This window comes from Leucopleurus acutus, assembly GCF_964270905.1.
Source record: "Leucopleurus acutus genome assembly, chromosome: 5".
Classification (NCBI taxonomy): domain Eukaryota; kingdom Metazoa; phylum Chordata; class Mammalia; order Artiodactyla; family Delphinidae; genus Leucopleurus; species Leucopleurus acutus.
This window is the reverse complement of record NC_139147.1, coordinates 138,022,938-138,036,453: the sequence shown is the minus strand read 5'-3', so window position 1 is coordinate 138,036,453 and position 13,516 is coordinate 138,022,938. Positions and strand designations below refer to the sequence as shown.

The window sequence follows — 13,516 nt, the reverse complement described above, 5'->3', positions numbered from 1 at the left end:
TATATGTATACATATATCCCCATATTCCCTCCCTCTGTGTCTCCCTCCCACCCTCCCTATCCCACCCCTCTAGGTGATCACAAATCTTGACAAATGAAACTACCATCCTTTCAGCTGCTCAGGCCAGCAACCCAGACATTACATTCACTTCTGTCTTTTCTTCGCATGCCTCCCACCCACCCTGCCAATAAATCAAATCCTGTTGCTTCTAAACTCATAGCCCCAAACTGTCTCCTTCTCACCCCTCCACTGCTACCACCCTCATCCAAGCCACCATCCACTTATACCTAGACTGCAAGAACTTCTCCAAGCCACCATCCACTTATACCTAGACTGCAAAAACTTCAAGTGGCCCTCTTTTTCCACTCTTTCTCTTAAACACTTTATTCTTCTCAGAGCAGCCAAAAGGAGATGCTTGACAATGCAGGTTTTCTCTGAATCTACTGGAAACAGCCCAGATGCCCATCAACAGGTAGACAGATAAACTGTGGTACATCCGTACAGTGGAGTATTTCTCAGCAATAAAAAGAAATTAACTACTGATGCATGCAACAACATGGATGAATCCCCAAAATCCTAAGCGGAGTGAAAAAAGAATAGTGTGTGTACTATGTGGTATCATTTATAAGAAATGCTAGAATATCAAAACTAACCTGCGGTGACACAAAGTAGATCAGTGGTTGCTTCTGGGAGTAGAGGGATATGAAGGTCAAGGAGCAGTAGGGAACTTTCTAGGGTGACGTAACTGTTTGGGTCTTGATATGCATTTGTTGAAACTGCTCAGAGGTGGAGATCAGATCATTTCACCGGGTGAAAATTATACTCTGGCAATCTGGCCCCATCTACTCCTTCTTCACCTCATCTATGCTCATCCCACGCCCACCCCCATCCAGCCACGCTGGTCGCCTGGCTGCCCTTGACCCTGCCAAGGCCTCTCAGGGCCCAGGGTCTTTGCACCTCCCTCTCCCCTCGCACCCCACACAGAGCTGGCTTCCTGTCATCGTTCTGGCCCAGGATGTGTCCCCTCTTCAGAGAGAGCTTTCCAGGCACACATCTGAAGGAGCTCCCCAAGGGTTCTCATCTATGTCTCTGTTTTCATTCTCTGTGTGTGTGGCACTTGCCACTTTCTGTTATTTTCTTGTTTACCGTCTCCTTCTGCTACCAGAAAGCAAGCTCTCTAAGAGCGAGGACCCATCTGTCACTGTATCCCCAGCATCTAAACCAACGCCTGACACATTCAAGAACAAGTTGTTGGATGAATGGGAAAAGTTGACAGTAACACCCTCTCCACTTTACAGCTCTGAAATGGAGGCTTGTGAAGGGTACGGAATCTCCCCACAGTCTCAGAGCGATAGCAGCACATCAGGATTCCAACTGGGCCAACCTGTTGCCCAGGTCCGCATTCTATACCGCTCTGATGCCTTGCTCCCTTCCACTCTGCTTTCTACCGTTCACTCCACCTGGGCTGGGCCCCTCACCTCCGCTCCCACCCACCCCAGCTCGTGACGCTTTCTCTTTGCACGGACTTCGTGCCTGATTATTCGCTTCCATTTTTCTTTCCGTTCACATCTGTCTCCCCAGCAAGATGAGGACTCCCTGTGGCTTGCACGTCCTTTTGTCACTCACCACACACCTAGGACAGAGCCGGGCACAGGCAGCTAGCCAATACATGTTCCCCTGGAGGTGGGTGGGTCAGGTGCTCCTGTGGGTATGTGCAATGTGCAAGTCCTGGCTCCCATGACTCACTTCGCTGTTTCAAAGTACGCTGACCTTGGCTTCCCTGGCATTCTGCCAGCCAGTTTCAACACCAGCTTGTTAGAGCGAATGCAAACAATAGATAGGGCTGCTGCTGCCATCAATCACTGGGGTATTAGTCAGGTATCATCCCTGTACTTCTGGAATCTCCTGTGTACCACAGAAGCCTCGTAGACGGCTGCACAGACCCAGGGCACGCGGGGGCTGGTTAGGATGGTGTAGAGTTCCTGGAAATATCTCCACACACCTGAGGTCACTGAAGAGATTACAGAAGGCCTCCTCCTAAGGTTAGGTGGTGTGTCAGGCCAAGGATCACTAGCGACATCGTTCCCACTTTTTTCCAAAATCAATACATTTGTCTCCTGATTAAAAAAAATAAGCCCAGGGCTTCCCTCGTGGCACAGTGGTTAAGAATGCGCCTGCCAATGCAGGGGACACGGGTTCGAGCCCTGGTCCAGGAAGATCCTACATGCCGCGGAGCAACTAAGCCCATGCACCACAACTACTGAGCCTGTGCTCTAGAGCCTGCGAGCCACAACTACTGAGCCAGCGTGCCACAACTACTGAAGCCTGCATGCCTAGAGCCCATGCTCCAGAACAAGAGAAGCCATCACAGTGAGAAGTCCGTGCACTGCAACAAAGAGTAGCCCCCGCTCGCTGCAACTAGAGAAAACCCGTGCGCAGCAACGAAGACCCAATGCAGGCAAAAATTAATTAATTAATTAAAATAATAATAATAATAAGCCCTGTGTCTAGGCCTCTGGGTACAAACAGAAGAACAAATTAAAGAAAGCCTGTTGTAGCCTTTAAGTGGACAGCAAAGGAACAAAAAATATAAATAGTAGTTAGAAAACATACCTTTATAGGCAATCTTTTTTGTTCACTAGCATAATTTAGACTTTTAGAATACACGGTAGGGCCTTTCCCCCCCACACCCCATAGGTTTTAACCCGCTGGTCTTACAATATTCACAATCCCCTTGTGCAAATTTCATTTTAATTTGCAGATGAGGAAATGCAGGTTTGCGGGTTAGAGAAATTCACATCATTCACTCAGAGGAGGATTAAAAGTGGGTTTGATTCCTTCTTGCTCTGTTTTGAGCAGAAGTCCAGGCCATCAGACAAGTACCGCGTGTCATCAGGTCCCCGTGAGCTGAGTACCTGGAGATGCTGTTCCAGCCCCAGCTCAGGGCTGCCCTGCTGCTGACCACACGGCTGTGGGCAAGTTACGAAACCTCCCTGGGCGCCAGTTTCCTTGTCTTTAAAACAAAACTTCCTCTCCTCCAACCTCACAAAGCCTGTGAATATGACCCACTTAGTCAACAAATATGGATTGAACACCCACTGTGTACATGGTCCGTGGACCTGGGATATGGAATGAACCAAAGTCCCTGCTTCAGGGAACTTCCACTGTCGTAAGGGAAACAGACAAGAAACTATATGTGATTTCCAAGTACTGACAAATGCAATAAAGGAAAGCAAACCAAGGTAAAATTATGGAGTGATGGGGTACTGCTACTTTGGCGGGGTGGGGGAGTGGTCAGGAGGCATCTCTGAGAAGCTGGCATTTGAGAACAGACCAGAATGAGTTTTAACAACAAGCCACACCAATACCTGGAGAAGAAAAGTGTGTGATGCAGGGGGTACCAGCATGCCAATTAGAAGCCCGAGGTGAAAGCAATTCATCCTTATAAAGGATTTGATTCTAGTTCGATGATAACTAGGTGATGAGTTGTCATAAGGGGTTTGGGCAGGAGCAAATGTTACATGAGTAACTACATGGTATAGGTATAACACCTCCATGTACAGGCACACACAAGTAAAAAAGATGAAACTCCCGTTGTGTTAACTATATCAATTACAGAAAAGATTGCTTTATGGCCCATAGGATCCCATTAAATAGTAAGCTCATCTTAAATATTTAATACAAGTTTTCAAGGATGAGCTGTTATGGAAAAACTGTAGGCTGTCTAGTAATCTGTGTCCCTCACTGCCACTCCTGGGGAGAAGGTGGCCCTTAGTGGCCTCAGCACACAGTTCTGGAGATGGTGTGGGGATAAACCGGAAGAAACATTCTCTGTCCTGCATCTCCATCCCCTAGGCCAATAACAGAGGTGTCAGCACCCACTGGAGCTTTCTGGACCTGTCTCCAGCCAGCCTTCTAGGAACCCCGCCACTGCACCCAACACGTATGACTCTGCGTGGTTTACAGGACACAGTGTATAACTCCAGTCAACTTCCAGCAGGACTTAGCGTGACGTTTACCAGTAAGGGCTCACCAACGCAGACTCATGGGGAGAAGAAAGGACTCAGGCTGGGCATTCCGCAGCTGTGACATCACAGCCCCCAACATTCTGCCTCTCCTTTCCAATCCTTCTCTATGTCTGCTCGGCCAGTACGCCTCCTGGATTTCCTGTCTACCTTCCTGCCCTCGTGGGTTCTTCCCAGTACACCCGGAGATCAAATTCCCATCTTTTCTTTCAAAAGCCTAATTAAAATTCATCTTAGGAAGCTGTCCACATCCAATGACTTCCATTCTGGACATGGTTAGCAATTTTTAACTTGTTTTTTAGCTTAAACACACATGTCTTGACAAACCAGGGCTATAGGAAACAACGCACACGCAGCGCACAGACACCACGTGGAGTGACAGAAGCCGGAGGCAAAGGAGTCCAAACCGTGCGATGCCACTGATGGGAAGTTTCAGAGAGGCAAAGCTGATCTCTGGCAATAAACATCAGAATAAGGGTTACCAGAGGTAGGGAGGGGGCACAAGGGGGCCCCTGAGGTGCTGGAAACACTCTACAGGTGCTGTATCTGGACCGCAGTTGCATAGACGCATGCATATGTAAAAATTCATCCCCCAGATCCTCATACATAGGGATGATTTGAGCACTTTACTGTCTGCATAATCGAAGTTTTTAAAAAAATGACTCCTCTGGATTGCGCTGAAATACTGCTGTGTGAGCAGTCTTATACAGAGCTATTTGGGGACTTCTAAATACCCAGGACGGGCAATTCCTTACCTCTCTGGCACATCTGGCATCTCCGACACCCCGAGTAGATGTCTGTTTCATCTTCTTTCAGCAGGGAACTCTCTCGGGCCGGCCCAGCGACCATTCTTGATTGTCAGCTTTAAAACCATCAAGGGCATGCATCTGTCTGCCCTGGGCCAGTCATAAAGAACACATTTTGTCTGCCTTATGGCCTGCAGTTTCGATGAACTACAAAAGCCTTTGAACATACCTCTCAACAGGAGTACAATAAACATCAAATGAGAGCAGGAGAATGCCTGCCACAAGTGAAGTCCCCTCTGTAAACCATCTGGAAGGACAGCATCCTCTCCACCCCACGAGAATGCCTGGGAAGAGGATGCAGAGGACACGTGGGAAAGAGAGCCTCTGTGGGCAGCTTCCCCGTGAGCCACCCCTACAGCTGGAAGAAGCTGCTGAACTTCTTTGGGTCCCGGTTCCCTGCTAGTAAAATGACCTCGCCTGCCTTTCTCCTACCGCAGGTGGAGTGGCAAAACACTAAGGACAAAACTGCTGATACCAATGGAAAGTTTTTAAAAATTAAAGAGACATCTGTGGAATGCCTGTGTTCCAAGAACCGTCACATAGGCTGGATGATTTCATCTTCACGGTAAATGGATGAGGTGGCACCTCGCCTCCCGCTTCACCAATGAGGAAACTGAGAGATAGGCAGTTAAGACACTGCCCAGGGGCACCCGCCGGCCGGTGGGGTGGGAGGAGTGATCCTCCAGGTTTTCTCCAGGTCGCCAGGTGGTCGGCACGCCTGCAGTTCTACCACAGGTGCCGTGGCAGATTCGAACCCTCGAATCGAATCAGATTAGGAAACCATCCAGAGCCGGAAGCCATCGACAACCGTTCCTAAATAGCTATCTTCCTCTCATGGAGAAACAAACGAACTCCATCGGAAGCCGCTCAGCCTTGGAAATCCAAGTTTTATTGGCACTGTGCTGAGTACCCAGGTCTTTCATCTGAGAAGCAGATGTTCTGATTGTTCCAAGGTACCTGGCGTGAAACTGCATATTTCACCCTTTTACCCTCAACGTTCCCTATGACGGGTCAGACCTGTGGATTTACAGAATTAAATGGACACAGAACTAAATCCTGCCCATGTGGACGGGTAACTAGGTTGAGATCTACTGAATGGTAAACACAAACAAACAAAACCCCACGAGCACTGCGTCACAAAATGCTAGACGCAAGCACGAGCTTTCTAAAACAAAACAGTCCTCAGCAGATTTTGTACTGTTTTGCCCTATAAACTACTTTTTCCAGTTACAGAAGACTGCAAACTGCAATCCAAAGGCTTTGCAGGCTTGCATTTTTCCATCTTCCCTGAAAGTTTAGGAGGACACATAATTCAATTTGGTCATCTTTCTGGCTTTCCGCATGGTGCCTGCCAAGTGAAGCATTTTGCCTGTGCGCCTGGCTCCATGATACCACCTTTTAGAGAAGTTACCACACGTGAAATAATCGTCTGCATTAGATTTATGTGGCTAGAGACTGAGTTTTTAAAAACATTTAATCTACCCCCCCTCCTGTGTTGTGCTTTGCCGTAACAATACTGATGATCTAAGAAAGATACTTTCAGATACTTTCAATTGGGTTTCTGTTTGCAAACCAACAATCAACTGCTATAAAGTATCACCTTAAAAAGTTGCCCACGGTGGGGGGAACTGGTGGGGGGGAACGACCAGACCTCTGCGGAGGTAGCGGGGCGGGGGGAATGGTAGAGTTATAAAGCTGGACTGTGGTAATGCACGCACAATTGTACACATTTACTCAAGAGCAACTAACTGCACACTTACAGTTACTGAGTTTTATGATCTATAAATTATACCACAATAAAGCTGTTTAAAAATATGCCCAGGATTCACAAAGCGAGATTTTTCAGGTTCTGAGTGTTATTCAAATTAACATGAAAAGCATTCATTTCTCCTCCACTGCAAATGTATTTATGGTATTTGGGGGCAATACGATTTTCTTCCAAGGCAGAGTTTCTCAACTTCGGCACTACTGTCACGGGGGCCAGATCATTCTTTGTGTCGGCGGGGCTGTCGTGGGCTGGCCTGTGCCTCCGGGGGTGTTTAGCAGCATCCCTGGCCTCTGTTCACTAGCCACCAGTAGCGCTCCCTCACCCCAAAATGTCTCCAGACCTTGCCAAACATCCCCTGGGGGGCAAAACAGCTCCTGGGTAAGAGCCACTGCTCTAGACACTGAACACTGGAAACTCGCTCTCGGGAGGAGTGACTGACAAATACAAACACAGGCATTCAGGACCCCCCCCTAACGTGAAGGCTGGGTCTAGTGCCCCATTCGCAGCCCCCTGGCCAACGTAGGAAGCTTTTTCTCTTATGGTGGTGCCTCTGCCTGTGCTCGCTGCATATTCAACAGCCAGTGTCACTTCTAGATTATAAACCATTATTTTTTAAATGAAGACTAATTTTCTAGTCCTGTGCCTATGTCAGTCTCTAAGTAAGGCACTCAGCCCAGAATCAAAGTTCTCCATAACTGCTTTGCAGCCCCTGACTGGAACACTGAGTACGGAAGCAGACAATTTCTTTTCTTTCCTTTTCTTTTAATTTTTATTGGAGTGTAGTGAATTTACAACGTTGTGCTAGTTTCCTGCTGTACAGCAAAGTGAATCAGTTATACATAGACACATATCCACTCTTTTTTAGGTTCTTTTCCCATATAGGTCATTACAGAGTATAGAATAGAGTTCCCTGTGCTACACAGTAGGTCCTTATTAGTTATCTATTTTATATATAGTAGAGTGTGTATAGGTCAATCCCAATCTCCCAATTTATACCTCCCCCCCCTTTCCCCCCTGGTAACTATAAGTTTGTTTTCTACATCGGTAACTCTAGTTCTGTTTTAGCACCAGGCAATTTCATTTTGCCAGCATGAACCCAACACGTTTAGGTTCCAGGAACTCTGGGGAACCTTCCACCTTTGAACTTCAAGGTTGAAGTCATGGTCTCCATCTTAGAGATGAAGCAATCCAGGCTCAGAGGAAAACTAAGTGACTTGTGCCCAAGACCATAAAGCGGCAGAGTTGGGATAGGAGACTAAGCCCCATGTGCTTTCTTGACTCCCAAGTTTACAGGGTATCCCCTACTCCGAGCTGCTGAGAAAACATGGGGTGGGCTAGACACCTGCTGGATGCCTCATACACAGGAGCTCATTTGAAATCCTCACCGTTAGGCTGTGAGGTGAGGGTTTTTATTCCTACTTTACAGACAAGGAAATGGAGGCTGAGGTAAAGTCCTTGTCCAAGGTCACACAGCTGGACCTGAAATGTGAACTCAGGTGGCTCTTGGCCACCACTCCCTCCGGCCTCCCCTCCTGTAAAAATGGCCTATTTCACTAGGAAGAGTCGGTCATTGGTTTTTGGTTTTTTACTACCTAAATTACATTTTCATTCAAATAGATGTGGATTTGGGCTACTCATAATTTACTCGGGGCTCCTTTTATAACACTAAAAATCCAGTCCTATGCACATCCGTGAGAAAAAACCCTCTCTGTCCAGTTGTCAAGAAGTGGTCAGGCTAAAATTTCACTACTGCTCTTCTAACAGTTAATCATTTCCTCCGTTTTCTCTTCTCTCATTCATTCATCCAGTCAATAACCACATCACTTAGGATCTATTCAGAGTGACAAACACATATCAAATAATCACACAATTAAAAATCATGATGAAAGCACCAGTTAGGAAAAGTAAGTACAGAGGGGGTTCCAAACATTTAGAATGGGAAGGCTGGCCAGGGTTGTAAAGGACACGCAAGGAATCTGAGATTTGCGGGAAGAGCTGGGAGTTCTTGAAAGTGAGGCAAGGGACTTTCCTGGCGGTCCAGTGGTTAAGACTCCGTGCTTCCACTGCAGGGGGTGCCAGGTTCAATTCCTGGTTGGGGAACTAAGATCCCACATGCCGCGCAGTGCGGCCAAAAACAAAGAAAAAAGGAAAAAAGAAAGTGAGGCAAGAGGAGCTTTTGGTGCTAGTAAACAGTGTGTGCAAAGGCCCTGAGGTAGAAAGGAACCATGCACGCAAGGCCCTGAAAGGGGGCCAGAGATAGCAGTGGCCAGGCCACACAGGGTCTTGTGGACCCCTCGTAAAGAGAAATTAAGGGTCCTAAGTAGGGGCAGAGCATGGTCAGATTTACAATTTTAATGAGCAGTCTGGCTGTGTCACATGAGCAACCTGTGCCAGGACACAGTTCAAAGAGCTCTACTCTGGATCCTGCAAAACAAGTTTGTTTGTTTCTTTTTTTTTTTTTTTTTCCTTCTCTCCAGGCTGTGGTGCACCTCCCTGGCTGTGAGCTAGCTCCCTTCTTTCTCTGTTTCATTTGTGAAGTTTAAAGGCCAGATGTTTTATCAGGTCTGGGACCTGTTTTCTTTCAGTAGCCCCCCCCCCCCCAGTAAAGTACTTCATCTCTTCCCAGATTCCTCCCCACTCCCTAACCTCTCTATTCTCTCCAACTTGCTAAGTGGCCAGTCAATGACAAAAGGTAGGAGAATCTGTCCTTTGGGGCATTCTTACATAGAGCGTAGAGACAAGCTGAGAAAGAAATACAGATTCTACTGGCTTGCACCTCCTCACACTCAATCAAGCACAGTTGGAAGGAAAAAAAAACAAAAGCAAATCTGAGATAATGTTAAGATTCCTGGATTCCCTCTTGGCCGCACACACCCGCCTCCACCAATCTAGTGGCCACCGCCAATGGACTTTAGCTCCCGCTGGCCCAACTCCAAGCTTTCATAACTACTTTCAGTTTCTCCACTACAAGAAGCTTCAGCTGACCGCACCCTGCCCCGCTAAGAGTCCTTAGCAGCCACTGACACTTCTTCCAGGAAGCCCGTCCTACCCCACCCACCCTTCGTGCCTCCTGCCCGTGAATGCCCTGCTCTGAGTTCCAACAGCGCTCTAAGAAAGCAGGTTCTTCGAACTTCATTGTAATTGGTTCACCCAACACATGCATGCAAGTGCATGCACATACACGGTCAGTAGCTCCAGAAGGACAGATTCTGGGTGTCACTGTCCCAGCATCTAGCACAATGCCTGGCATCCGGTTGGGATCCTTACTGAATGAATGAGCAAATAGAAGTGGACACATTCAGAGTCTCCCAGGGGCAGGAAGAGAGACCTTAAATGAGAGAGGTTTTCCCTTCCTATAGGTTTGGTTGTGAATGTGAACATGAAACAGCGAAGTTAAAAATTTTAGAAAAGGCGCTACATTTCACTCACAGAAATTTGAAAGGATCAAAAATATCAAAGCAGGACACACATGCTCATGGTTTTAGACAGCACCAAAACTGCGGAAAGTTTTCAGACATTAAGGTGGTAGCAGGGAAAGAAGATGCTCATGATGGGAACCCAATAAAAAGCCAGAACAGAAACACAGAGCTGACACGGCTCCCACCTGAGCCCACTCTGGCTGCAAAATGCCACGTCAACCGAGTAACTGACCCCGTTCTTATCTCCGTACAGTTCTCCCTTCGGCCCACTACTCTCCCGGTCTTGTTCTCATTTGTCAAATGCCCTTCATAGCCAATTCCTACACCTTCACCTTTCTTAAAAGCACACTCCCCACTGGATCATTTTTGCATTCTGTCTTCAGAAACGCCAACCATGTGGCATTACTGTTTCACAGTTTCACTTTCTTGGTTGAATTCAAATGGGATAGTCTTATATTGTCCAAGTCTAAACCAGAGTCTTGCTACTTGGAGTGTGGTCGGTGGACTAACATCGCATCACCTGAGAGTCTGTTAGAAATGCAGTCTCTCAGCCCTATCCCAGACCTCCTGATACAGAATCAGCATTCAACCAGCTCCCCAGAAGAGTGCTGTGCACACAAAAGTTTTAGAAGCACTGGGCTAGATCCTACGTTCACTCAACAAATATGTATTGAACCAGTGCAGGGTCTACAGTAGGTGCTCAACATACACAAGAGGATGTGAATGACGTGGAGAAAGGAAGTACAGATATTCCACTGAGGTTGAGAAGCTCCTGTAAATACTAAAAACAGCATCACCGGGGTGCGAGGTTCTAGCAGGATTAATAACCTTTACGCCCAAATTCAGACGTGGCCAACTGCATCTGGGCTGTGGGAAACTGGAATCTGGGAACTTGACCCTGTTTGCAGCAGGCGGGAGGAGCACAGGGGAGGTGTGTGAGTGTGTGTGTCTCTTCCCCGCTTCAGCCACAGGCCGCAGGAGCTGACAAGGCCAAGTCCCCGCCCCCCTCAGCTGTCACCCTGTCAAAACAAAGCCGCTGCTGACAGCGCAGGGCCAGCCTGCCCCGCGGCCTCGGGCAGTGCTCCCACCCCGGGAGCACGGCGCCCACATCTGGATCCGCATTTAAGGGGCGACGGGGTGCCCGGAGCTGGGGTGGAGAGGGGATGGCCAGAAACGCGCGTCCTCAAACTAAGCAGTAGCGCCCGCCGCGCTGGGCCGTCACCTTGCCAAATCCTGTTTACACCCCGAGAGACTGGGGCAGCGTTTCAACTAAACAAGTAAAAATACAGTAATGACCGGGCTGTCACCGCGCGCCGCAGCGCCTCCGCCCCCGGCCGAGGGCGCCCGGAGCTCCAGGACCCTAGCTTGGGGCTGCGCCGCCCAGCCCGCGCAATCCGCCCCTTCGAGTTCCCGAAGCGCCGGGAGTCCAGAATCCTATTCCAGCCTCACTCCTTCCACCCAGTGGGGCTCGGTGGAGGAGAGGAGGGCGCTCAGGTCCCCCAAAAGATGTTGCCTTGGCCCCGCTCCACTCCCTGGGAGGCGCCTCCGGCGAGCTCCTACAGAGCAACAAAGCCCCAGGGCAGCCCAGGAGCTCGGAGGCGGAGGCAACTCCTTCCAAGGGGGAGGAAGGAAAGGCTCTCGGTCCCGGCGATCTCTCCTTCCCACCCGACAGCACTCTGGTCCGAGGAGCAGCTAATTGGGCGCAGGCGACAGCAGCACTTCCGCGGTGCCGCGGCCCCGGGTGGGGGGCGGGAGGCGGGGGCGGGAGGGGGAGGGGGTCCCGCGGGCCCGGCCGCGGCCCCTCGGGCGGGCCGGGAGCCGAGCGCGTACCTTGCAGGCGGAGTACACGCCGAGTTTCTCCAGTTTCTTGGCCCGCGGAGCGGAGCGCAGCTGCGCCTTCTTCACTGCGATCCGGGCCGAGCCGCCGCCTCCCGGCCCCTCGGCCGTGCCCGCCGCCGCCACCGCCGTCGCCGGTCCGCAGGCGCCCGAGCCCCCGGCGGCGGCGGCGGCGGCGCCAGGGGAGCCCTGCGGCGGCGCGGGCGGGGGCGCGGGGGGCGGGGGGGGCAGCGCCCCGAGCCCGGCCCCCGCCCCGCCGCCGCCCGGTCCGGCCCCGCCAGCCTCGGACATGCCGCTACGGAGCACGGCAGGAGACGCCGAGTGTCAGGCGCCGCCGCCGCTGCCACCGCCGCCGCCGCCAGGGTCTCCCTCTCGGGCTCTGGTAGCCAGGAGCGCGAGACCCTCCCCCCGCGCCCTCCCGCCCCAGCGCCCACCCCCCTCCCCGCCCCCGCCCTGCCCCGCGCGCCACCCGCCCGGCTCGCTCCGGCCGCGGCCCGCGCGCTGACGGTGGCGGCGGCGGCGGCGGCGGCAGCTGCTCCCCCAGGAGGGAGGGGACTAGCGGCTCCGCGGCCGCCGCCGCCACTGCACACGCCCTCCCCCGGCTCTCCTCCCCGGGGCCCCGCTCGGCGCCCGGGCCGCCGACATGGTCCTGGGGTGCGGGCGGCGGGTGCCGGCCTCTCGGTAGGATTGGGGGCCAGCCCCCCGGCCCCCGGCTCTTTCCTGCTGCCTGCCGGACGCGCGCCCCCCACCCCGCGCCTGGCACCCTGCGCTCGCCCGCCAGGGGGCGAGGCCAACCCCGGGGGAAGGGGGAGGGGGAGAGGGGCAGGGGCCGGAGCCCAGGCACCTGCTGGCCGCCTCCGTCTCGGCAGCCCACCCCGCGCCCCGCCAAGATGACCCGGCGGAGGGAGGGGGCGCGGGAGGAGCGCGGGGGAGACTCCCATCATTTGTTCCTCCGCTCCCTTCCACCCTCATTCGGAACAGAGGCAACTTCCTCCACCCTAGCGGGAGCCAGAGAAAAAAAAATATTTTTGAAAAGTACCCGACCATGCTAATCCTTTTCTTTGTTGCCAATTCACCAAAATAAAGGCGTGATGTTTTCCATTTCTCTTTTTAGATACTTCTCCGTCCACCTTCTCTCTTTTAATTGAGAACGCTTTCATCCTGTAATCAATTTCTGGATTGCATCTGCCAGAAGAAGGAAAAGACTGTTAATCGATATTTTCTGTAATTTTTGTTTGAAAGTGCTGGTTGTTAAAAGAACTGTCGTCCCAAAAGCAGGGTCACAATGAAAACTAAGCGCAGTGGGAAAAGTTTGCTAATAGGTCTCATCTCTGCAGAGTGGGAGTATAACCTCACTACTTTCTTTTCTATAATGTTCCATAGTTTTCAATTTTGATATCACCAGCATGCATATTAACCATGAAAAAAAAAATTAAGCAGCATCCAAAAGAATGTGTTGATTTTGGCCTCAAACTTAAAAAAAAAAAAAAAGGAAAAAACTCGACTCAGCGTTTTCAACTTTGTTGAAACTGTTGCTAACTGTCGTTTTCATTGTTGATGACAATGAAGGTGGTGTTTAGTAATTCGGAGACCACGTTTCAGTTTTTTTCATTTGAAATTGTACACCTTTGGTTGGCCTCTCTAAAGCAGTTTTTGAAAAGC

General features: G+C 50.7%; 1 protein-coding gene across 2 annotated transcripts in view; it reads right to left on the bottom strand.

The window, feature by feature from the left end:
- KAT2B (lysine acetyltransferase 2B) overlaps nt 1-12,252 on the bottom strand; it is a 104,707-nt gene extending 92,455 nt beyond the window's left edge. For both annotated transcript variants that reach the window (XM_082839235.1, XM_082839236.1), the window contains exon 1: nt 11,849-12,252. In XM_082839235.1, coding sequence (XP_082695361.1) covers nt 11,849-12,145 — 297 coding nt within the window. In that variant the 5' untranslated portion in view covers nt 12,146-12,252. The remainder of the gene's footprint in view (nt 1-11,848) is intronic.
- Nucleotides 12,253-13,516: the final 1,264 nt, after the last annotated feature.